General features: G+C 38.3%; 4 protein-coding genes and 1 long non-coding RNA gene across 7 annotated transcripts; 2 read left to right on the forward strand and 3 right to left on the reverse strand.

The window, feature by feature from the left end:
• Positions 1 to 482: 482 nt before the first annotated feature.
• On the reverse strand, positions 483 to 5,736 carry LOC6573038 (synaptotagmin-14). The gene is made up of 6 exons (XM_032728262.2): positions 5,184 to 5,736; positions 4,243 to 4,404; positions 3,849 to 4,178; positions 3,521 to 3,780; positions 2,821 to 3,024; positions 483 to 2,761 (listed from the first exon to the last, which is right to left on the reverse strand). The coding sequence occupies exons 1-6, from the start codon at positions 5,221 to 5,223 to the stop codon at positions 1,991 to 1,993; spliced, it is 1,767 nt and encodes a 588-aa protein (XP_032584153.1). The 5' UTR covers positions 5,224 to 5,736; the 3' UTR covers positions 483 to 1,990.
• A 270-nt stretch (positions 5,737 to 6,006) lies between these two features.
• Positions 6,007 to 8,101, forward strand: LOC6573037 (programmed cell death protein 2-like). The gene is made up of 3 exons (XM_001999096.4): positions 6,007 to 6,190; positions 6,494 to 7,566; positions 7,624 to 8,101. The coding sequence occupies exons 1-3, from the start codon at positions 6,083 to 6,085 to the stop codon at positions 7,877 to 7,879; spliced, it is 1,437 nt and encodes a 478-aa protein (XP_001999132.1). The 5' UTR covers positions 6,007 to 6,082; the 3' UTR covers positions 7,880 to 8,101.
• LOC6573036 (F-box only protein 9) lies at positions 7,894 to 9,853 on the reverse strand. Its single transcript, XM_001999095.4, has 3 exons — positions 9,569 to 9,853; positions 8,840 to 9,509; positions 7,894 to 8,775 (listed from the first exon to the last, which is right to left on the reverse strand). The coding sequence occupies exons 2-3, from the start codon at positions 9,499 to 9,501 to the stop codon at positions 8,133 to 8,135; spliced, it is 1,305 nt and encodes a 434-aa protein (XP_001999131.1). The 5' UTR covers positions 9,502 to 9,509; positions 9,569 to 9,853; the 3' UTR covers positions 7,894 to 8,132.
• Positions 9,854 to 10,123: 270 nt separating this feature from the next.
• On the forward strand, positions 10,124 to 12,108 carry LOC6573035 (DNA-directed RNA polymerase III subunit RPC3). The gene is made up of 6 exons (XM_001999094.4): positions 10,124 to 10,504; positions 10,569 to 11,070; positions 11,125 to 11,230; positions 11,285 to 11,634; positions 11,689 to 11,856; positions 11,921 to 12,108. The coding sequence occupies exons 1-6, from the start codon at positions 10,230 to 10,232 to the stop codon at positions 12,086 to 12,088; spliced, it is 1,569 nt and encodes a 522-aa protein (XP_001999130.1). The 5' UTR covers positions 10,124 to 10,229; the 3' UTR covers positions 12,089 to 12,108.
• A 4,000-nt stretch (positions 12,109 to 16,108) lies between these two features.
• LOC26528488 lies at positions 16,109 to 22,338 on the reverse strand. Of its 3 annotated transcripts, none has more exons than XR_004364235.2 (3): positions 22,260 to 22,338; positions 19,221 to 19,328; positions 16,109 to 17,694 (listed from the first exon to the last, which is right to left on the reverse strand). It is a non-coding gene; the product is annotated as an uncharacterized LOC26528488 (long non-coding RNA). The 3 variants fall into 3 exon arrangements; XR_004364236.2 differs by lacking the exon at positions 22,260 to 22,338 and adding an exon at positions 21,009 to 21,053 and having other exon boundaries at positions 19,221 to 19,275; XR_001449551.3 differs by lacking the exon at positions 22,260 to 22,338 and adding an exon at positions 21,009 to 21,080 and having other exon boundaries at positions 16,110 to 17,694.
• Between the last annotated feature and the right edge of the window lie 392 nt (positions 22,339 to 22,730).

The raw sequence follows: 22,730 nt of genomic DNA on the forward strand, positions 1-22,730 counted from the left end.
TCCAGGAAAATCCAATCACTTCATTCATTCTTTTTCTTGTTCTTTCCTTCTTTCTATGTTTTTAATGGAGGGAGTTACTACAAAGAGTCTGAAGTACTTTACAAATAAACTTCAATTTATTTGCATGACTTTCCACTGATGTATCATAATAATAATAGATTCAAGACATGCACACATAGAAGCTTATTTAATAAATATGTTTTTATAAAATGACTTGACAAGTTTTAAGTGTGTTTGTCCATTCCCCCAAACATTGTGTGTCCAAAATTAAATGTATATTTATATATGTGAATGTATACATATACATGTATAGATTAACTTTTTATATCGCAAAGTTTAGTAACAACGAACACATATTCAATTTGAATTTGTGATTATAAAATATTGGACATCAAAAACATACAGATTGTTAAAAAGATACAAATATATATATGTATGTATATATATGTGTATGTAATAAAATATTTAAACTAGTTTTAAGGTTTTAAGGTTTCATGTTCTTGTTTTTGTATTTTTGTTTGCATATGAGCAATTGTTGTACATAGTTTAATACTTGCTGTGACAATTAAAAAATCAATTTAGTACAGACATTTTTTAAAGCTTTCCATTTTCTTGCTATAGTTTAGATAGTTCCATTCCGCTTCAAACCCGCACAAACCCCTTTGCTATATATAAGTATATAGAATTTGTTAACAACATTAAATGTTGCTTTACATATACAATTATGAATGCTCCAAGCAACCCGCATATAAATATGATTAAGTGTTGCTGGCTTCAAATTTCCAAATTTCTTATCAATATCAACTTCTCTCTCTTTCTCTATCTCTATCTCTATCTCTCTGACTCTGGCTCTGTCTCTGTTTTAACTTCTGTTCGGTTATACAATACATTTTTGTTTGTGCGTATTTATTTAATTTGTATCCAAAGGTACGGAAATTTATTTATTCATATAAAAAACTGGAACAATGCGAATGAATTTTCTTGTTGCTTTTGTAATGTTTTATGCGTTGGCTACAATTGTGGTTTTTTGTTTTGTTTTCTTATTAATTTGCAGATTTTTAACCAGAACAGTCTGTAATTGGATAGGATTACGTTTTGATAGTTGTAAAAGTTCTGATTAATAATTTGTTAATATTTTGTTTTCGACACTTCCAGATGTTATGAGGCCCGTTTCTTGGCCCTTATCGTATAGCAAAATGTTCTGGTTGAACTGTTTAACAATGCTAAGTAAGGTATTTTATAATTTTTCCATTTTTTGTTGTATTTTGGTATTTTCTATTTATAATAATTTAATAAAAAAAAGTGCTAGTCGTGTTAGACCGTCAAAACCTTTGCGGTTAAATATTTGCGTTTGAGTTGCAGAGAAATAGTAATTCCAAAAAATTCACATGCGCTTGACATGTCGCTCCCAATGCTTCTTTGTTTTTCTTTTTATATCGTATTCATTATCACAAACAATTATAAAGTTTAAATTTTTCATTTGTTTTCTTTCCCTTATTTTCGTTATAGTAACAAGTTATGCTTATGCAGTTGCGTACAAAAATTTTAATATTCTAATTTTTTTTTTTTTTCTCACACTTTTTAATAAAAAATGTGTGCTTGCCAAATTTGATTTGTTTCCAAGTTTCAAATACTCTTTTGCTGCCCACCCGTGGGCTCATATCTGGTCTAGCCAGATCTTTCAAAAATTACAATATGTAGTCCTTGGGGGAACACAAAGTTATCGATCAGCGATCAATACCAATTGGTTCTCTACTTCTTTCCAAAAAAAAGCTCCAATCGAAAAGTCGAAGGTAACCTTCGAACTTTTCTACACAAAATCCAGCTCCAGGCCGGGCTCAATGTCGACTGCAACCGCATTGTCTGCAGGGAATTGAGCCTCGTCTGACTCCTTACGCGCTTTATCCTTGGACCGGTCCTTGAACGCAGCAAAGCTCAATTTCTTGAGCGCTCTGGTGCTGCGTCCCGTGGACTGGCCCAACTGCTCGAATCAGGAATCCACCAGCACATGCCAACGCGCCAATATCTCACCTTTTGGCATTTCACAAACATCGGCCCAATGCGCACACTCTTCCGGTCCAGATGAGTTTAGTCCGAGGCTAAACCAACCGACCATCTCATTCTTCTTCATATGCCTCTTGGCATACACCGAGATCATCAGCGTCACATCGTTCAGCTGAAACAACGCCACCTGGAACGCAAAGGTCTCCTTGAATAGCGGATTGGGTCCACGTCTTATGGACGTTTTGGCTCTCGAGATCTCCTGGCCAATGCTGCTGACCATGCACAGCTTCACATACGTATCCGGCGCCTTGTTCAGCGTCAGACTGCGAAACTGACTGCCCTTGATGATCTCGACACTGAGGCGACCCGTCACTCCGTTGTAGCTCAGACCCAACAGGAGCTCCGAGACACCGCCATGTTGCATGGAGGATGTGGAGCCGGCACTGTCCGATCGGGCCAGACTCAGCAGATCGCTAGTCGAGCCCAACAGTGACGTTGTGACTCGTGGCTCCAGCGGCAGCCACAGATTTGTCTCCAGCTCCAAGTCCACAGTGGCAAAGCTCACATAGGCCTCGCCAATGAGCCGCTCCTTGCGCAACCGCTCACATCCATAGAGACGCACACGCAGACCCATGTTATTGACGTCCTCTGGATTGACACGATGCAGCAAAAAGCTCTCCATATACTGCGGATTCTCGCCACTACGTATCTTGGTCTTGTGCTTCTGCTTCTTATTCGGCAGCATAAGCATACGCACCTGAATGGGGAAAAGAATATATATGATATTGTTTTATATAATAGACTTTCGGTGCTCACCTGTGTGTGCGTCTGCTGGCCATTGGGCAAAGGTGGCAGACTTCTCGCCTGCATCACATGCACCGTCATCTTTCTCATTGGCGCATCGTACAGCAGCGACATCTCCAGCTCAATGGGTCCACGAGGAGCTGTGAGCTTTGGATCGCTAACCAGCATATCGTCCGACTTGATCGAACGCAAGTCGCTGGTATCAAACAGAGGTTCCTGGTGGAAAGGAATAAAGAGAATGAATAATGAAATTATCTTAAGAGTTATAATGCTTTTACAAGACCTAATGTTAGACTAAGTAAGAGTTCGTATTATTTAAAAAAAAAAGTTTGAGTAAAGTTTAATTTAAGATAATTTATAGTAATCTTAGGAATATCAGAACATCCTACAAGCAAGTATCAAATTGCCTAAATAGTTAAAGGGCAGCTATCTGACCTGAATAGTTTTCCTATTTAATTCGAAAGTTCCTTCTTTTCATCCACCTAACAAAGCAACAAACACGCATGTCATGCTAAGCAACTATCATTAAAAATTAACACTTTACACATCCCCCAATTCATTCATTTCCCCCTGATATACTCATATACTTTCTTAACTAACTTAAACTATTATTCGTCATAAATTGTGTTAAAAAGGGTTTTTAAATCGATTTTCTACGCTAAGACCCTAAACTTATAATTTCTGAAAATTTTGGAAATGATTTAATATTTACATCATCGTTGTTGTTGTTGTTGTTGTTGCTGTTCGTAGCTGTGCTATTGATGGTGTTGCTGTTGTTGTTATTGTTTTGATTGTAGTTATGATTTGTTATGCTGCTATTGTTGTTGTTGTTGTTGTTTAAACTAGTAGTAATTGGCACCACAACCACGCTATCCCTATCCTTCTCGACCTTTTGTGGCAGCACGTCGACTTTATGTTGATATTTTTGTGACTTGGCATAGGAGTGTCTCAGCGCTGACACAGCCGGCACAGCTGCAAAGGTAACAAGTATTATACATTATATAGCCAATATCCTTGTTGATTAGCGTCACTTATTTTACCTCTGCTGTCGGCTGTCAAAATGCCCGTTTGACTGTCGACAGATGCCTCGATGGAATCATTGGAGCTGCACTCGCTATGGGATGACGGTATGCCGACCTTGCCCCGTTCAGCAATGGCCAAAGGGTCACGTGTCACTGTCACCCTCTGCAGGTCAGCCTGATGATAATTGAAACTGTGGCCCGTCAACGGATTCCGTTGATCAATGCCCATGCCATAGCCTACAAATTTGCCATTCGGCAATATATTATTGTTCTGCTGATGCCAGCGCAGGCGTCGCAGCATATCCTCCTCCGAATCGGAGCTGGTGTTCTCATAGCGACGTTTGCGTGCTAAGTGCGAATAATAATTTGTAAATCAAATACATATGAGCAGTGAGTCAGCGAGTCTACTTACTAATCTTCTGCACGCATTTGGCTGCCAAGTGTCGCTCGTCACAGCAGTTGATGCCATGGCGATGATGAAAGCAGCATCTGCGACTTATATATAAGAAGAGCAACAAAAGTAGCACCAAGACACCAAAGAAAGCACCCAATAAGGTTGTGACCTCAACAGTACCTGCAACAGATTTTTATTTATTTATATGTAATCATTAAAATTGAGTCAAGTGAATCAGGAGTGCCATAGACATAGGGAATGTTCGACTGGAAGATACCCTGAACCTCACTCAGCGCTGCTAATTCTTAGGTGTATGGTATGCGTTCATTCCGAAGGACAAACAGAGATCACTGGATCAATTCATTTTGTCGTCTTGAACTAGAATATATATATTTTATAGGGGCAGTCACGCCTGCTTCCCCGAATAAAACAAACTCATAATATATAAAACCAATATTTTAGTTAGAATTAATAATGTGCTGAGAATTCATTGTAGAGTATCCTTATTCGCAGAGATCTATTTGTGGTTTTTTAATCGACTAGAAACATAAATGAATAATATTCATTAGTAATTAATATCATATTAATTAATATGCATTCCCTTTATACATATGAAACTATTGCTAATAGGTATTAAATGAAAGACAAAGGGCAGCCCTACCATTGACCACCGTTAAAATACAATCAACGGGAAACCCCATATTTGAGTCAAACAAATATTTACTATACCTCCAAGTCTTTAGGTTTAACTTTGTTGTCCACTGGATAGTCATTAATCAAATGAAAACATTAATCTTGTTAAATGTTTTATGAAAGCTTTTCAAGCCAAGTTCAACGAACACATATTCGAAATTTTCCACAACTAATTGTAAGACAACAAACCGTTCAACCTATCCCATCATACCCCACTCAGTTGGTCATTCAGTAAACAAATGAAACTTGACATTGACAAAACGTACCCAATGTAACAGTGCTATCCACACCAGATGTAACAATCATGTTGGTTGTTCATGCGTAGAATTGTGTTTTGGTTTGTTTTAATGTATTTTAAATATTGCTTTAGTCGGAAATTATATGCTTATGTTTCAATTTCGTTTTTATTACTATTGAACTAAATTACAAAAGCTCCACATATGACAGCACGCAGTGAAGCACGGTAAAAATTCAATCGATTTTTCACAGGATAATGAATTTTTTGTTGACCGAGAATCCGAATTGCGATGGAGTCCAACCAATTATATTCTAATAATATATACTAAGAATATTAATACACTTTTCAAAGCCTTTATTTATTTAATACAATCTAATTACACAGTAAAAAATTAAATTTTTTTGAAAAATTGAAATCAATTTTTTTGTTAAATTTTTGTATTTAAAATATTCAACATTTTGTGGCACGTGCGGCACTGCCTGTAGCTAGTTTATTAATAATTATGCACTGACTGTTCGAGCACTTGAAATATTTTTTACTTGAAGAGCAGCAAATAAAAGTGAAAGGATTTGAAAGCTTTCCCCCACATCCTGTGTGTGTACAAGTAACAGTGAAAGCTGCAGCTTGACAAATGTCATGCCAAAACAACTGTTGCTTTGTTACGAATCAGATGTGATGTGTAAATGAGCAATTTATGTATGCATTTCATTTTTAAAATACATTTATTAATATTACATAATAACAATAAAATATAAATTATTTTCTTAATTTTATAAATTTGAATTTGAGCGAAGTTTTCGTTTTTATTTATCGATATCAATACAGCAGGAGCTATCGATAGATGGGGACCATCTCTAAATCGATAGGATAACGTGTGTGTTACACTTCGTGTGAGTCCAACTAAAACGCGATTTAAACCATGAAAAAATGGCAAAGAATAAATCAACTGTGTATTTAGGCTATGAAGATGAGGAAATTACAGGCAAGCAAGCTGCCTTCCTCAATAGCTGTACAAATAAAATAGGTGGCACTCCAGTAAGTACATGAGATGGTTGATTTTTCAAGTCCTGTGACAGGACTCATCCCAAGTATTTTAACGACAGTCAATGTTCTATGTAATTAGCGATGTATCTGTGTTATGACACACAAAACATACATACACCTAATACCATAGAGCACTTGACTTCATTAGTCGAATGGGAGGAGTTGTCGTGAGGCAAGTCCTTGTGCACTGTAACAGCTAAGTAAAAATCTATATACACACATACTTTCAAACACACAATCAATCAATTGCTTAGAGATAGTATATACATAATTAAAATTGATTTTTTCCAATAGAATTGGCCGAGACATGAAGTGACTGTGCCCGTGTGTCCGCTTTGCGGCATGGTGCGTCCCTTGATCGTCCAAATGTATGCGCCTCTGGATCGCTCGCAGTTTCATCGCAATCTGTATGTGTTTGCTTGTGTGAGCCCGGCCTGCTCGCAAAATCAGAAGAGTTGGGTGTGCGTGCGCACCCAGCATCTCGATAATCAGTTTGATGTCATAACCGAGCAATCGCCCAAGTTGGTCAACAAGCAAAACAAGAAGAAAAACAAGTCAAGTGCCTTGCCCAAGGTGAATTGGTGTAGCGGCGCCGATGACTGGGGCTGGGGCGAGCCAGAAATCGTGGATGAGGCCATGGATCAGACGGCCGATGACGAGCAGAACGAACGAAATGGCAATGTGAGGCCAATTGGTTTGCAATATGAGAAGCCCGACGAGGACTACGAGATCTCAGGAACAGTGGCGCACGACGTCGCAACGAAGCTGGGCGATGATGACGATGACGATGAAAGTACCTCGGCTGAGAATGATTTGGTCTGTGGCTTTGGGCAAATCGATATGAATTCGCCCGAGAAAGCTGGTGAGGATCCGAATGCCAATTGCGCGGCTGCAGTATTGCCAACGGCAAGTGCGGATGGAGCTGGGGCGGGCGGAGGTGCTACGGCCATGATATGCGCTGAAATCGAGGGTCCAGAAACGGATGTTGTGCTCGTCGATACACCCAAGAAACCGGAGCGGGATCTGATTGCATTGCTAAAGCACACCTCGTTGCCGGCCACGCTGGGCCCGTTGTCCCAGATCAAGGACCTAACCCTCAAGTCAATTTACATTGCCGTGGATGTTGAGACAAACGCAAAGCAAGAGGAGTACGATAACTATGGTGGCTCGCTTGCAATGGATCACATTCGCGATTTATATCAAGAGTACAAGCTGCAGGATGAGAATCCAGCGCGTTCGCCAGTCGCCGGTGGCAGCGAGGCGTGTGATGAGCAGGAGGCGTACGAGAAAGCGCTGCCCGCCCATGGGGATGTGGTGTTCCACAATTTTATCACAACCATACAGAAAAATCCAGGACAGTTGTTGAGGTATTTATGAAATATTTCAATTAAATTTGTAATGTTATTTAATCAAATTTCTTGCAGATATTCGCGTGATGCTCATCCGTTGCTAGCGGCACCGTTGAACGAGCCGCTGCCAAAGTGTCAAAACTGCAAAGGCGAAACCATATGCGAGGTGCAGTTGTTGCCAACGTTGATCCCAAAGCTGAGATTCCAGCAGAACTCCTGCAACGCACCAATCGAATATGGCAATGTGTTAGTTTTTACTTGCTTGAAGAGCTGCTGGGATACGCCCGATCAGATGCGGTACGAGCACGTCGTGGTTCAGTCCGAAACATAGATCAACAACTCCAGTTGAAGAAAAGATCAATTTATTTCAATTGCTAATTGCATTAGCTTAGAGAATGAAAAGCTAAGCTTTTTCACTTATCCTAGGATGATTTTATGCTCTAGTTGTTAAGAACGTTGTACGCTTTTAGAGAGCAAATGCCGAATAATCGCATAGTTGCTAACGACTCGTTATTTCCACTCACACTAAAAACTTTTAATTAGAGAAACGCTATGCAATTTGTTTTATTTACACAAAATCAAAGTTATGAAAGCGGCGCATCGGCATCCAGATGATAGCTCTTCACGGCGGAGAACCATAACGGTGGATACTTGGCGGCTGTTAAGTCGAATTCAGAGCTTTGCTCCACCTTGTTCCTTTGCTGCACCAAGGTATAGTTGGACCAGACCAGTTGGGCAAACCGTCGCTTGGGCGAGTTCATGATGCGCAGCTCAATTACATATTGCGTGTTAGAGCCGTCGTCGTCCCCGGGCATCACACTACTACGACGATGCCGCTGAGTCGTGGTCCTGCCGAGCTGTTGTGTCTTCTGCAGTATCAGCGTCACGGTGCTGCCAAAGAGCCGATAGCGGCCGCGCAGCACATCGGGGCGTACATGATAGAGCTGCTTTAGCTTGTTTACACCCTGCGCTGGCTCATCCGCACTTGTCATCATGAGCACCTTTCCATCGGGCAGAAAACGGATATAGCGATAGTATTCGACTAGCTGCAACGGCCTGTAGAACTGATCCTGAAAGCTGTTCTCGCCCATGCGCAAGTAGGTGGTTTTGCTAATGTAGCAACCATTGAATAGGACACGCTCACGCCTTATAAACATATCCCGCCAGGACTCGTAGCATGCTCCACCGTCCTTGGCATCCAAGGTGCCCACATTGTGGCCCCACACTCTGTCAGATTGAAAGATTACGTCAGCTCATGCTACAAATAGACATATGACATTCCGTTACTCACTTGACGCAGGCCAAACGCCAAAGCTCCTCGTCTCTTCCATACACATAGAAACCTTTGCATACAGCCGAAAACTGTTCCAAGGAACGCATATCCAGCTGCGAGGACACCACCCAACGTAAAATATTCATTATGATCTCAGGCGGCAGATCGGAAATGTGCATTCTATTGCCCGTTGTTAAAACACTTGAATCACGGCTGTTTAGGACGATTTTGCCTCCGTAGATTTCTTCACAGCAAAGGTCACGCAGGAACTTCTCGTACAAGCCATCAATCGGCTCCACATCTTTAGCCTCTGCATCGGCCAAATCTAGTTGCTTAGCAAAATCCCCGGGTAGGTTATGATATTTTTTGTTGGCATCAACCATCAATTTTTGCTGCTCGTAAAACTTAAACTCAATATCAGGTACCATTTGGGTGGCTTTGCGGTAGTAGGCTAGAGCATCGTACACTTTGCCTCGCTGTTCCAACTCCACGGCTGTGCGATAGAGCGTCTCAGCCCTGGCTTGTGCCTCAATGTCACGAATGCCGGGTGGCTGTTCGTTAGCCTGCGAGGATTCGGTTTGTCCATGGCCATGAAGCTCGCGTTGCCAGTTCACACGGAATTCATCGAGCTCACGGCTTTGGTAACCGAAAGAATCCTCCGGCTCGGACATTTCCGACATTGAGTTGTCTGTGGTGAAATGCATTTATTAGTAATGGTGTCATATCTTATCTAATGCAAATTCTAACCTGTAATTACTTTGTTTTTTTTTTTTTTTGTCTAGTAAAGTGTTCGCTCTAGCTCTATATCCAGTTCCATGTAAAAATCAAAAGCGGTAGACACTATTATGAACGGTCGTGCGTATTGTTGATAGCGGCCGCACGCTTGTTTACCCATGGATTTTAAAGTGGCTTTCCGCTGCATGGACAATTTATCAGGCAGTCGAATTGTTTGGCACAGAAGCCCCACTAGGTGAATATTTTTAGTAAATATTTTGCTGCGCAATGTTTTTCTTTTAAAACTATCGATTACTCTTCTACGATAGGTACATCAACGCGGTATCCACATGTAATGCATACGTACACTTGATCGTACAATATGGTACCATTTATAGAATTTAATACTAAGAGATATTAAAACTTTAGATAATGAAAGGGCAATTTAAAAATTGTATATCACAAACTTATGTAGTACATATATATAAAAAGTCTACTCTACTATTTATAGTTTCATATTCATATACCAAATTATATATTATGTGGTACAATTTTTTAATTGCTTTTGAGCACTGAAATATCGAGCTATCGATATACTGTGCGGCAGCTCGTGCTCATGTGGCCGGTCAGTTTGTTTATACTTTGATGGTTCGTTTTTAATGAAACCTGAATGAGTTTGTTGAACTGAATTAATATGTCTGCCGACTACGCGCACCTGTGCTCATCTCTACTAGAGCAATGCTTTGGCAAAGTGGTGCAGGCCGTGGCGGATTGCCTCTTCTCAGCCACCACGCGCACATTGTCGCAAATTGTGAGCAGCACGAATTTCGCTCGAAAGGAAGTGGTGCTCGCTCTGTCGGTACTAATCAAATTTCGTCTGGTTAGCTTTGAACCATCCAAGAACAATCCCTTTCTGGCCGAGTATGCGCTGAGGCGGGAAGATGTGATATGCCTGCTTCGATATTCCCGGTCAGTTAGTTATATGAATGATTCCAGATAAAGTATATATAATTACCCATTCTTAATCTTTTAGCTACATACATCTAGTACAAACCAAGTACGGAAATGTTGGTGCTTCAATAGCGGAGGAACTGCTTAACGCGGGTTCGGAAACGGCCACTGCCTTGCTGCTCAAATGTTTGGCTGATGGTGAAAACAAGGCAGAGAGTGCCGAAACTTATAGAGATACGTTTTTGAAGATGATATCCGATCATTTCATTATTAAATTACCCGAACTGGTGCCAGGCGATGAGCAGGATGAGGCGGTGCCCAAGTTCCAGAGAAATGAATGCGATTACTTTATGCTGCCAAACATAGATCTAAAGATATTGGCGCAGATACAAAAAGGCGAGGCGACTCTGTCCAAGGCTTTGGATACAGCATGCGTGTGGAGCCTTAACTATGATCGATTCCATCAAGAGTTCCGGGATGATATCATGAAACTTGCCATTGAGCGAAAATTGGGTGAAAATGCAGCCGAATGCTTTAGTTTTATTCTGAACCTCGTATATAATACCACCGATCCATGGCAAAGAGTAAGTTTTGACTGCATCCAAGTATTCTTAATGAGAATCCCTTATCATTTACAGAAAGCCTCAAATTTAATCACATTTGTGGAGATAAAGCAAGAAATTGAGCGTAAATCAAACAATCTGGAGTTGATTAAGTATTTGGATCAATATATTTGTTTGATAGGTAAAGAAATCTTAAATATCTTTGAATATTTCACCAAACCTAAATTTCTTTCAGTGGATGATTCACTTGGTTTCTTGCGCAAAGTGGGTGATACGGGCGGCGGTCAGTATCAGGTGGACATGGAAAAGACATTCGAGTCGCTGGCCTTCGCCTGTGTGGAGGCTGTCATAACCGAGCGCTTCGGGTCGAAGGCGGCGCGTATATTTCGGGTGATACGTTTCAAGAAATTCATAGAACAGGAGGATCTGCAAAAGGAGGCTATGATACCAGCAAAGGAGGCCAAGTCGCTCGCCTACAATCTGTTCCAGGAGCAATTTATACACGTTAAAGTTATCAAGAAGCCCGGCGGTGGAGGAAGTGGCCCTGCTAAGGCTTTCTATCTATTCCAAATCAAAGAGAAAGATGTAGGCAAATACTATGCGTTAAAATTGGCCATATATTATCTCTATTCGTTGTAGACTGTGCGTATGCTGCTGGACAATTGTTTCAAGTCTTTGTATAATACAATAAGACGTTCGAACTATGAGAAGCATGAGCACAAAGGCTTGATTGAGAAATCGCAAAGGCTGGACAGCATTGTGGAGGCGATGAAGGAGCGTGGCGAATCAGACGAATATATTGCAGAGGTATAAGCGCGGCTATGCTTTAAATTTTAAGTGCATATATTTAATTGTACTTTATTTACTATAGATTGTGGAAACGTTTACACCGCCTGAATGTGAAATTCTAAACAAAGTCAAAAATCGCATAAAGACCTTGTCCAAGGCCGAACTGACCGTGGACGATACGATCTTTCTATTGCAAATGTATCAACACCACTGTACGACTTTGCCAACTGGCATTCAAAAGTTTAAATAAAATTAAAAATTTTAAACGTATATACTTTCAAATCTTGTCCCAATCTTTAGAAACGGCAAATTTAGTTTGGACATCTACCTCAATAAGTATCGTACTGGGTTGATACCAAAATTTTCACCTATTTATTACGATGCGATAAAGATTTAGATAGCACAAATGTCTCCACTTTGTATCGTAAGTCCTTTTGTACTAGTTTAGCATGGACTTCAACCTTTACGTGTATTTAATACTTTGTAATTTCATACCTGTATTTATATTCCTTACGATATTTACTTGATTTTGTTTTCTTTTGTGCATGCCTTTTAGCTTTTGTTTGTGTACATAACAATCAACTTAACTTAAATTTAACTTAACTTAACGTCAAATTTAGTTTGGACATCTACCTCAATAACTATCGTACTGGATTGATACCAAACTTTTCATCTATTTATTACGATACGATAAAGATTTAGATAGCACAAATGTCTCCACTTTGTATCGTAAGTACTTTTGTACTAGTTTAGCATGGACTTCAACCCTTACGTGTATTTAATACTGGTTAATTTCATACCTGTATTTATATTCCTTACGATATTTACTTGATTTTATTTCCTTTTGTGCATGCCTTTTAATTTTTGTTTGTGTATATAACAATCAACTTAGCTGAACGAAAATCTATCGATCTGGCAGCGTTTGCTAAATTTAAATCTAAATTTGAAAATTGGTCAAAGAAATATGTATATGTTTTTATATTTATAGTTTGTTATTATTAAAATTTTTATTTATTCATTTTCATAGCACAAATGTCTCCACTTTGTATCGTAAGTCCTTTAGTACTAGTTTAGCATGGGCTTCAACCTTTGCGTGTATTTAATACTTGGTAATTTCATATCTGTATTTATATTCCTTACGATATTTACTTGATTTTGTTTTCTTTTGTGCATGCCTTTTAGCTTTTGTTTGTGTATATTACAATCAACTTAATTTAAATTTAACTTAACTTAACGTCAAATTTAGTTTGGACATCTACCTCAATAACTATCGTACTGGGTTGATACCAAAATTTGCACCTATTTATTACGATACGATAAAGATTTAGATAGCACAAATATCTCCACTTTGTATCGTAAGTACTTTTGTACTAGTTTAGCATGGACTTCAACCTTTGCGTGTATTTAGTACTGGGTAATTTCATACCTGTATTTATATTCTTTACGATATTTACTTGATTTTGTTTTCTTTTGTGCATGCCTTTTAGCTTTTGTTTGTGTACATAACAATCAACTTAACTGAACGAAAATCTATCGATCTGGCAGCCTTTGCTAAATTTAAATTTAAATTTGAAAATTTGTCAAAGAAATATGTATATGTTTTTATATTTATTGTTTGTTATTATTAACATTTTTATTTATTCATTTCATTTATTTTTAAGATATATATTGCACCAAATAAGTTTTGTTATGAATACTGTTTTTTTGTTTGTTTTTTTTGTATATTATAATTTTATATATATGTGTACATCTATATATATTTTATTTTTTATTTTTTATATTTTATTATTATACATAATTTTTTAATAATCCGTAAATACTAAGCAAATTTGTCAATATCTGAAATTGAACAATTGTAACTTTTAACATATTTATTTATTTAGCCTGTGTCTCCTGTTTACGACCTTTTGATTTACTATATTTTTACATATGAACTCTGACCTGAGCCCAGTTTTGACATGGGCCGCATGCATATGCTGCTTGTGGCCCGCCTGCTCAGCACAAATTGCCGAGTGGAAGCCAAGAATGGCAATAAAAGCGTAAATTAATTAACAGTATCGTATTTCCATATGCTTCACAGCAAGCAAACGAGCCAGCGGGGGAGGGGGCCAACGTGGAGCGAGTTAGGCAATGCCCAAACAGCTAGCCACACGGCGTGGCACACGCCCACCGAAGTCCACGCCCATTCGCACACCCCACGTTTATTTGCATAAGTAGCTCGGCTTTGGCTGGCGCAGGCAAAAAGTCGCCCAAGCAGCCAGGCGAGTGAGTTGTAGCCGGGCTAACACACACATATGTATTTGTTTTTATTTTGTTTCTGTCTTGTTTTGTCCTTACATATGTGTGCGGATGAAAAGAAATTTGTTGGGCAGAACAAATTCCACTGGTTGAATGATGTGCTTCATAATAAAATCAGCTAACCAGATCCTTAAGTAAACCGAGCAAAGCCTATCGCTTGCCTGCTCGGTCCGCACGGTGTGCTCGGTGTGCTCGATGTGCTCGGTCTGCCGCAGCATAATTATTTGCTTTCAGACAGTTTTATCTGGCGGGCACAAGTCAAAGCATATGTCATATTTAACGCACTCTGACTGGTGAAGCTAGGACCAGGGCAGACGGACAGACAGTGAGACAGGTGGGCACAGATTGATGCTCGATTCCGAGAAGCATTATTAACAAAGTTTGCAGCCAGACATTGGTAGCAAGCCACTGTGGTTGCGTTTTATGTTAATCACGGCGCACGTCCAATGGTTTGGGCGAAATTCAGCATTTGACAAATTGCCCACAAAGAACGAGAGCTTGAGCAGGAGAATCTTTCTCTCTCTATATATATATGTGCGTGTGTGTGTGTGGGGAGGTGGTGTGTATGTGATTTATGTGGATGTGAGCGCATGACTTTGGGGTTTGATGTTAACCTTCGGCGATAAAGGCAGAGGTAATTAGACGATGCCATTGCAGTGCGCTGCTTTTCCTTTCTCTAGAAGCCAGATATGTGATTTTTAGCACGTACAAGCCGTGTTGCAACCTAATTAAAATTTACAAAATAAAAGAAGCTGAAGAAGAAAAAATTAAATGAAAAAATAAAAAAAAAAAAAAAATTAAAATGGAGTCCAAGTCCTTGACACGAAATGCCAAGCCCGGCTCGCTAGCAGCTACTCATCTAATGCGTCACACAAAGTCAAATTCGTGGCAGCCCAAAGCCAAATGCCACTCAAACCATTCAGCCACGAACTCTGGAGCGACGGAGGGTGAGGCCGAGCGGCAGAAGCGAGGGTGGTAGCGTGAGCGAGCGATGTATAGGGGGCAACCAGCCGAATGCTGCATGGCGGCAACATACAGCATACAGCGTACATTCTATGGGGTAGCTGCTATGCCATGCCCATGCCCATGCCCATGCCACGCGATGCGATGTGATGCCATGCCATGCCATGACTAACATCTCCGTTGTTGTTCTTATGTGCGGGCTGCATTAATAGGGCTCTTTCATCGCGACGAACGCCTGCATATGCAGCGCGCACACAGTTTCCATTCGGAAGGTGTTTTGTCGGTGTAAAGTGCCCACTTTTTCCCTCAACTAAAAGACGTTAATTGCATTTGGGCTGGACGTCAAAGTCAGCTGGCAGCTGGCTGCTGGCAGCGGGTAGTGGGTAGCGGGTAGCGGGTAGCTGGGAGGTTGCCCTGTGACAGAGCAAAATACGTCTCGTATTCTGTGGCTATAATTTTATTGCAAAATAACTTACATACAAGAGCCGGACGTAAAAGAGAAATTATTACAAATATTTTCAATTGGACGTCCATGAAGCGAAAATGTGAATCGAAGATTTCATTTGGCAATTTCAATTTGAATTTCAACTCTAGTTTATGGCCGTATAACTGAGCTATTATTATATACATATATTAAATTGGTCGATTGTCTAATTAGCACACTCTAATTGGACGAAGCTTTGCAAAAGGAGTAAAAGAATATGAACTTCATTTTGTTCTATATATAAAATTGTGTGAATAGGTTTTTTTTTTTTGATTTTGTAGAAAATAGTATGGTTTTAAATTCTTCAAAAATTTTCAGGTCTCTTAAATTTAGAAGTTTGGAGTTTTTAAAGTCTAACCATAGATTAATTTTCTTTTTTTAGTTCATACCTTCATATCTCATCTTAATAGTAGAGTTAGTCTACTGGACATATTATTTTATACATATATACATATAGCTAAAAAGTTAATTTTTATCAATTGTATTTTAATTAACTATTTATTTATTTATATAATTTGTAAAAAATTTGAGTTCATTAGAAAATCATGTTATTTTCTATTTTGCTATGTCCAAAAGCGCATTTCATTGTAACTCTGTCTTTATAACAAGCTGTTACCCAACTGCAACTTGATTATCAAAGTTGTAAAGCTTTGAAAGATAGAGTTTTTACTTGCTTTTCACATGCCCAAACTTAAATACGTTCCTTGCATGCAATTCTACACAAAAAGCGAACATCTTTTCATTTTGCAACGAAACCAACGAACCATTTTATTTGATTTGACTTTTGTGCAAAAATGCATCACTATTACTTTCATGAACACAAAATGCATTTGATACCTTCTGAAAAGGCTACAAATATCATAATTATCAAATGTAAAATTGTCATATATTCTACACAAAATGTGGACATTCATTTAATTTCTCAATTTCATTTGGTTCTGTTTACAATTATCATGAGCAAGATATATAAAATTTATTGTCTATCTGGTGAAGAGGTTAACAATAACTCAATTATCAAGTATAAAATTGTCACGATGTCACACGACTGCAGTAGGCCGAGCCTATAATTGATATTGATAGAAATTGATATTTTTGCTCTGCTCGTGCTATAAGCGAACATATATTCCAAACTAGAACTGTCTGTAAATGAAAGCGTTTACTTTGCTCAAAACATAGTTGTACTTGATTTGTGGAAAAAAGTCAAAAGTCTTCTGAATTTATAAAACTGATGGCATGAGCGAGTATAAAAACCATGTTTAAAGTTTCAAAGTTCAAAGGGAAATAAATCACTTTGTGTTTATATTTACGGACCTGCAGACGGACACGTGGTTAGCTAACATAATAGTTAATATTCGCATTTCACTTTGTGAACAAAGTGGAGAAAGCCGTTTATAAAAGGAAGCAAAACTTGAGAGCAAAAATCGTAAAAATAAGCATCTACTTGAATTGAGAGGTCTCTGGCTGTCTCTAGCAGTCAAAGGCCGTCTGCCTTCTAGCATCTGGAGCAACTGAAAAAGGACAGGACAGTCTTAAATAATTGTTCAATTAAAAGAAAATTGAGAATCAAGTTGAGAAACGAGACTCAGTCTAAAGTGAAACAACAGAATTTAAGCTAAAATTTCTATACATATTTTTAAAGTAGTTAAAAAACAAGTAAAAGTGTTGCCCTGGGGCGTTATCGACTGCAGAATACCTTTTGACATTGTGCAGAACCAATATACTCGTTTCACATTTGTGAATGAGTAGCAAAATTAATTATAATATATAATATAACAAAACTTAGATATTTATACATGAATAATTGCTCATTTTTTATCAACTACATTTTTTTACTTAGGGGGAAAAATTATAGAATTTCAATTAAAATTTCAGCGCATATTTATAAACAATTAACATAATTACATAGAATATATTTGCTTAATCACACTTGCAATTAGGTCAGAATATCCGTTGTTCAGGTTCGATGGTTTCAATGGCTGCGCCACTTAGACAACTCATCTGTCAAGGACTCCCCTGTGCCTAGGTACATACACATATACGCAGTTTTTTATGTGATTTATACGAGCAGAGAATAAGCCGCATTAGAACAGTGAGGCTTGGCTGGGTTGAAGCTGAAATGAAAATAATAATATATCTTAATAAGTGCTCTTATAGGATGCACACTCGATGTCCATATTTACATACATACACACACACACACACACACACACACACACACACATGCATACACTTGTGTATATGTATTAATACCATTCAATCTATCAAGTACAAATTGGTTTTTGAGTTCACGTAGCTTTTTGGATAGCTGAACCGAGGCATCGTTGTCGTACCCATTGCCGCCGTTTGTCTGATGCTCTCTCTGATACTCGACGCGCATTGTAGTAGTTAGGTGGTTGCCCACTCCCACGATTACAATCAATATAAATCACATTTACCCAAAGCGAAAATGTTTTCTACTTCAGTGGAGAAGCCAAAAAATTCATACGCAACAGGGGAATTTGATGCCTTTTATTATTTTGTTTTTTGTTCACCCTCTCTCTCTCTCTCTCTGCTACTCTCTGTTATTTTTACATACATATCCGTATGTATTTACTACAACCTATAACTGCAGATAGACGCGAGTGAGCGAGCAAGTGCTGCCAGTGCTGTGGCACTGGCTGTGGCTGCCACCACCTACACAGCTGGCGACTTCTGCCTCCTATTGAGCACGTCTATTTTTTTCCATTTGGCCAAAAAAAGAAACAGAAAAAAAAAAAAATTGAAAATAGAATGAAAAGGGCAACCAGGCAGGCGAATATGCAACAAATTCTCATTCAAAACACGCACGCAAATTTCTCCAATTCGCATACATGGTTGGCAAAAGGCGAAACTGAGACCGTGGCCGTGGTAGGGGCGTGGCAACGGTCACGGGCCGGCGGGGGAAAACCGAACTGAAACCGAAACCTAAGTGTAATAGAATGAGGATAGAAAATGTACAACAAAGGATGGCATAATAATAAAAAATTTAAGATGTGTAAAAAACATAAAAAGAAAATTCATTTGCGCCAAATTTGTGGATTTCACCTTAATCTTTGTGTGTGCCCCAACCCCCAACTCCCAATCCCCAATCCTGCCACACAGACACACACTCACAATGTATTCCCCCCCTAGGGCAGCCCGTCGTCATCGTCAACAAACAATGTATGCGAAAATCGATGTAGTACTGAAATGAGTGGATTCTATGCTAACCGGGCAAGGGTTTAGCCCCTAGTCGTTCCATTTTATAGGTCTGCGGTGAAAGCGCCACGTTTAAAACTCGTATTTGGAGACTACGATGCCTATGTCTCTATGAGTAGGTGGCTGGGCGGAGCTCAGAGCCATAAGAGCTATTTAAGATGACTTGCTGCTGTCCTGAGTTTCACAATCGCTTACGTGCCTCATCTACAAGCGTGTGCGCGCGTGTGTGTGTGACTGTGTGTGTGTGTGTGTGTGTGCCTATTAAATCATGTATGCGCCGTAATAAGGAAGCCACATCTTGTATAATGCATACACTGAATCTTAAATTCACATTCACACTAGAGCGACTAGAGAGACGCTGACCAAATTAATGCCGCTCCGTCCGATCCGGCACGGCACGGTCCCCCACTATGTCACTTACTTACGTACTTGCGCCATCCAACTTTCAATTGAATTAATTGAAATTCCTCCGTCAACTAAGGCAAATACAAGTGAATGCATGTGAATACATATGTACATGTGAATCCAGCTGTCAGAAGTGTAGTTCGTTTTTCGGCACACACACACAGACACATAGAGAGAGAGAGAGGGACATCAATAGATATATACAATTATGTAAATTAGTCAGTTATTATACATATGCACATATATACTATTCAAATCAAGCCTATTCACAATAAATCGGATGGCTTACTTTAATATTTTGAAATATATATATTTTTGAGGATATGTAGAATCCAGAGTCGAGTGAAATACCTAGTTTAGTATGAAATATTTGCTTAAGCCTTATTATAATGAAACTTTGTAATTCTCAAAAAGGTTTAAAAGTCTTTTTTTTTTTTTTTTTAATTATTAACATGTTTTAATGGAATGTCTTTCCATTTTTATACTTCATTTATAAAGAAATTTTAAATAAGAAAATTTGTGTTTCTATTCTAACTAATCCTTTTTCTATCAAATGTTAAATATAAATATTTTCATCATTTATTTAATTTTTATAATTTTTTGTACGATATAGTTTAAATATATAGCTTAATAGCTATATATTTAAAATATCTACACTCAAATATGAAATATTTGTTTGTAATATATATATTTATATTTTTAAATATATATATATATATATGAAATATTTTTATGTATTAATTTTATATTTATTATTCATAGTTGAATAATGTAATTTAAACTTTCTTAAATTTATATTGATTTTAGTATTATATATATATATATATATATATATATATATATATATTTTTTTTTTTTTTTTCTTATAATTTTGTTTTATATCAACTGTAAATTATTCCTTGCCTTCTTTTTATGTTTTTATTTTTTTTTTAATTTTCGTTTTCTCATATTCAATTTCAGTTTCTTAACTCAATTGATTTTATTACATTATTTGGTAGTTTCATTGAAAGTTTCTATATTTTTGTATTTAAGTGACCCATAGTGTGATATATTCATAAATTTTCGGGTGTTTCCGATTGACCCTCATGCTGCCCTGTGCCAAAGTGCATCCAATTCAATAGAATGCACACGCCCAGCAGCGGTTTAGCAATTGACCAAATGCCTCAAGCAATATTGCTTATGAATTATACATATGTACAAAAGAATATATACATATGTATATGTGTGCATAGGGGATTTCGCACTTGGGCTCGGTCTAATCTATTATATGGAAGGCAATCTGATTCTAAATCTGTATATAGTATGTTTGTCACAATCTCTGCACGTCTGTCTGTGTCTCTGTGTGTGTGAGTGTGTGTGAAAAGCCGGCAATGATGGCGATTTAAGATTGAAAAAATAAACTGTAACAAGCTGCATTGAGATAAAATAATCTCATATGAAAAGAGGGGGCTGCTATTTCGACTACATCTATAAATGCGGGACATTTGCCGGGCTTAGTTAATAATCAACTGTGGCTGCCTGTGCTGGGCGGGTCGTTCGTTCTTCCTACTGTTGCGGAATTGAAGTTGATGTACTACATCATCAGATACATTTGTGTATGTATGTATATGAGGGCGGCGTGTCGGACGCACACACACACACACTACACACGCGCACGCACGCACACAGAGAAGATCGCGGCTCGGTAATAAATTGATGGTTATTTTCAAAAATCCAATGACTGTCCGAGCGATCGCTGCACAAATCAGTTGAAGAATCGCACTCGAGCGACAATGTTCTCTCGGTCGCGCGTTACAAGACTCACAGCCGATTTCGAGCATGGATCGTGCCCAGCCAGAGTACATTAAATATATTACATTGAAAGCAAATATTAAACTGTGCTTCACATCATTTGCGCTGGCACATGCAATATAAGTATACATATATATATAGCTGTATATAATGTATATATATATATACACACACATGACAGACAGAGGCACGAGCAGTTGTTGCTCCTACGACTGGTCAATTCTCCGTGCGGGGTTAAGACCCCGCAAAAGGCGCGATAATCACAATCGGCAGCGATGTCGATGTCGCTTTGTCGCCGACTTAACTTGGAAGAAAAGCTGTGCTGAGACCCCCGTGCAGTTGTTAAACGGCAGCGGCGCTCAGCAGCGGGTGGCTTCGCTCAGCTCTGCTCAGCTCTCAGTGTGTTTGTAAAGATTTGGAAAGATTTGCCTGCACTGCAGTGGGACACTCAAAGGAAAAGTTCTGCACAACGGTATTGTGTAATGTGAAGTGAAAAGCAACCAGAAAATGGCCTCAACTGAGCATAAAACTAACTGGCTATATGGGTTTGTGTGTGTGTGTGTGTGTTGAGAGTTTACTCATATACATCTAATTAAATATAAATGAATGCGAAAAATTAACATTTACCTAATCAGAATAGAAAATTGAGCCTAAGTAGAAAATTTTGTTAGATAGCAAATTAAATATAAGTGATTAATTTGCATGATTAACACGGCGTATACCCTGGAATTGTTAATAATGTGTAAAGCGAATTGATTAAACCTGGAGGTATTATTATGGACTCTGAATCTAGCAAGGTTTTTCTGAAATATACCTCAATCTGAGAGGTAGGGATGAACACATATCTATCGTAAGATCTTTATATTCACTCCATATAAATCGATATATTGTAGTCATTTTTCAAAGCTTTAGCAAATTAGAATATGGTATATGAATTTTTATTTGTTGACTATATTTTTCATTTTTTAGAACTTTTCTTGACATTCTTGCAATAAGCAGCATATGTTATTGATATTGATATATATTGTTATACAGCTGTGGTTATAAAACATACTTACAATGCCAATTATCATTAAAGCCGAATTTAAAAATATATCATTTTATATGTCAATATCATGTGACTTTTTCAAAACGTGATATCGATATGCACTCGACTCGTTGTCGATTATAGCGCAATAAATGTTCAGTCTAAGTGAATCCTTCACAATTTAAGCAACTTTAATCTCAACCAAAGTGCAAAAATTCCCTCTTCAGGCAAACTTACAGGGTATTTCGGCAACAGCATTCGCTCTTAATCATTTCACATACTACATGAGTACTGCAAGCAGAGCAGCACAGGAAATTGTGTTAGTCATATGTGAAGTGCTATCAATTGATACTTATTCGTATTGTTAATCTATGTTGTTCACTTGAGAATGAAAATGAAAAGTATTTGCATTCATGTAGTTGGTTATTTAAATTTGTTGTAGTTATTGTTTGTTGCATCTTGCACACACACACACACACACACACACACACACACACACACACAGAGCACAGAGCAGGCAATTTAATGCATATTTTTGGACAAGCTTTAGTACTTGACGCAGATACAACAGCCACAAACTCAATCAAATGGAGGCAAGTGGTAGCCAACAACGACAACAACAATAACAATAAACAACTACAACTACAACAACAACAAAAACAACGAGAGCAACAACTACAATAAGATTCCTGCTACACATTGTGTGTA

This window comes from Drosophila mojavensis, unplaced genomic scaffold (genome assembly GCF_018153725.1).
Source record: "Drosophila mojavensis isolate 15081-1352.22 unplaced genomic scaffold, ASM1815372v1 contig_16, whole genome shotgun sequence".
NCBI lineage: Eukaryota > Metazoa > Arthropoda > Insecta > Diptera > Drosophilidae > Drosophila > Drosophila mojavensis.

Bases quoted from the DNA above. Each gene is read 5' to 3' on its own strand.
- LOC6573035 (XM_001999094.4), top strand. From the start codon at position 10,230: ATGTCTGCCGACTACGCGCACCTGTGCTCATCTCTACTAGAGCAATGC. The intron at 11,231-11,284 runs GTAAAGAAATCT...AATTTCTTTCAG, and splicing joins TCAATATATTTGTTTGATAG to TGGATGATTCACTTGGTTTC. The intron at 11,857-11,920 runs GTATAAGCGCGG...TATTTACTATAG, and splicing joins CAGACGAATATATTGCAGAG to ATTGTGGAAACGTTTACACC.
- LOC6573037 (XM_001999096.4), top strand. From the start codon at position 6,083: ATGGCAAAGAATAAATCAACTGTGTATTTAGGCTATGAAGATGAGGAA. The intron at 6,191-6,493 runs GTAAGTACATGA...TTTTTCCAATAG, and splicing joins ATAAAATAGGTGGCACTCCA to AATTGGCCGAGACATGAAGT. The intron at 7,567-7,623 runs GTATTTATGAAA...AATTTCTTGCAG, and splicing joins AATCCAGGACAGTTGTTGAG to ATATTCGCGTGATGCTCATC.
- LOC6573036 (XM_001999095.4), bottom strand. From the start codon at position 9,501: ATGTCGGAAATGTCCGAGCCGGAGGATTCTTTCGGTTACCAAAGCCGT. The intron at 8,776-8,839 runs GTGAGTAACGGA...TCAATCTGACAG, and splicing joins TGGCGTTTGGCCTGCGTCAA to AGTGTGGGGCCACAATGTGG.
- LOC6573038 (XM_032728262.2), bottom strand. From the start codon at position 5,223: ATGATTGTTACATCTGGTGTGGATAGCACTGTTACATTGG. The intron at 3,781-3,848 runs GTAAAATAAGTG...TTACCTTTGCAG, and splicing joins TTTGACAGCCGACAGCAGAG to CTGTGCCGGCTGTGTCAGCG. The intron at 2,762-2,820 runs GTGAGCACCGAA...TTCCCCATTCAG, and splicing joins GCCAGCAGACGCACACACAG to GTGCGTATGCTTATGCTGCC.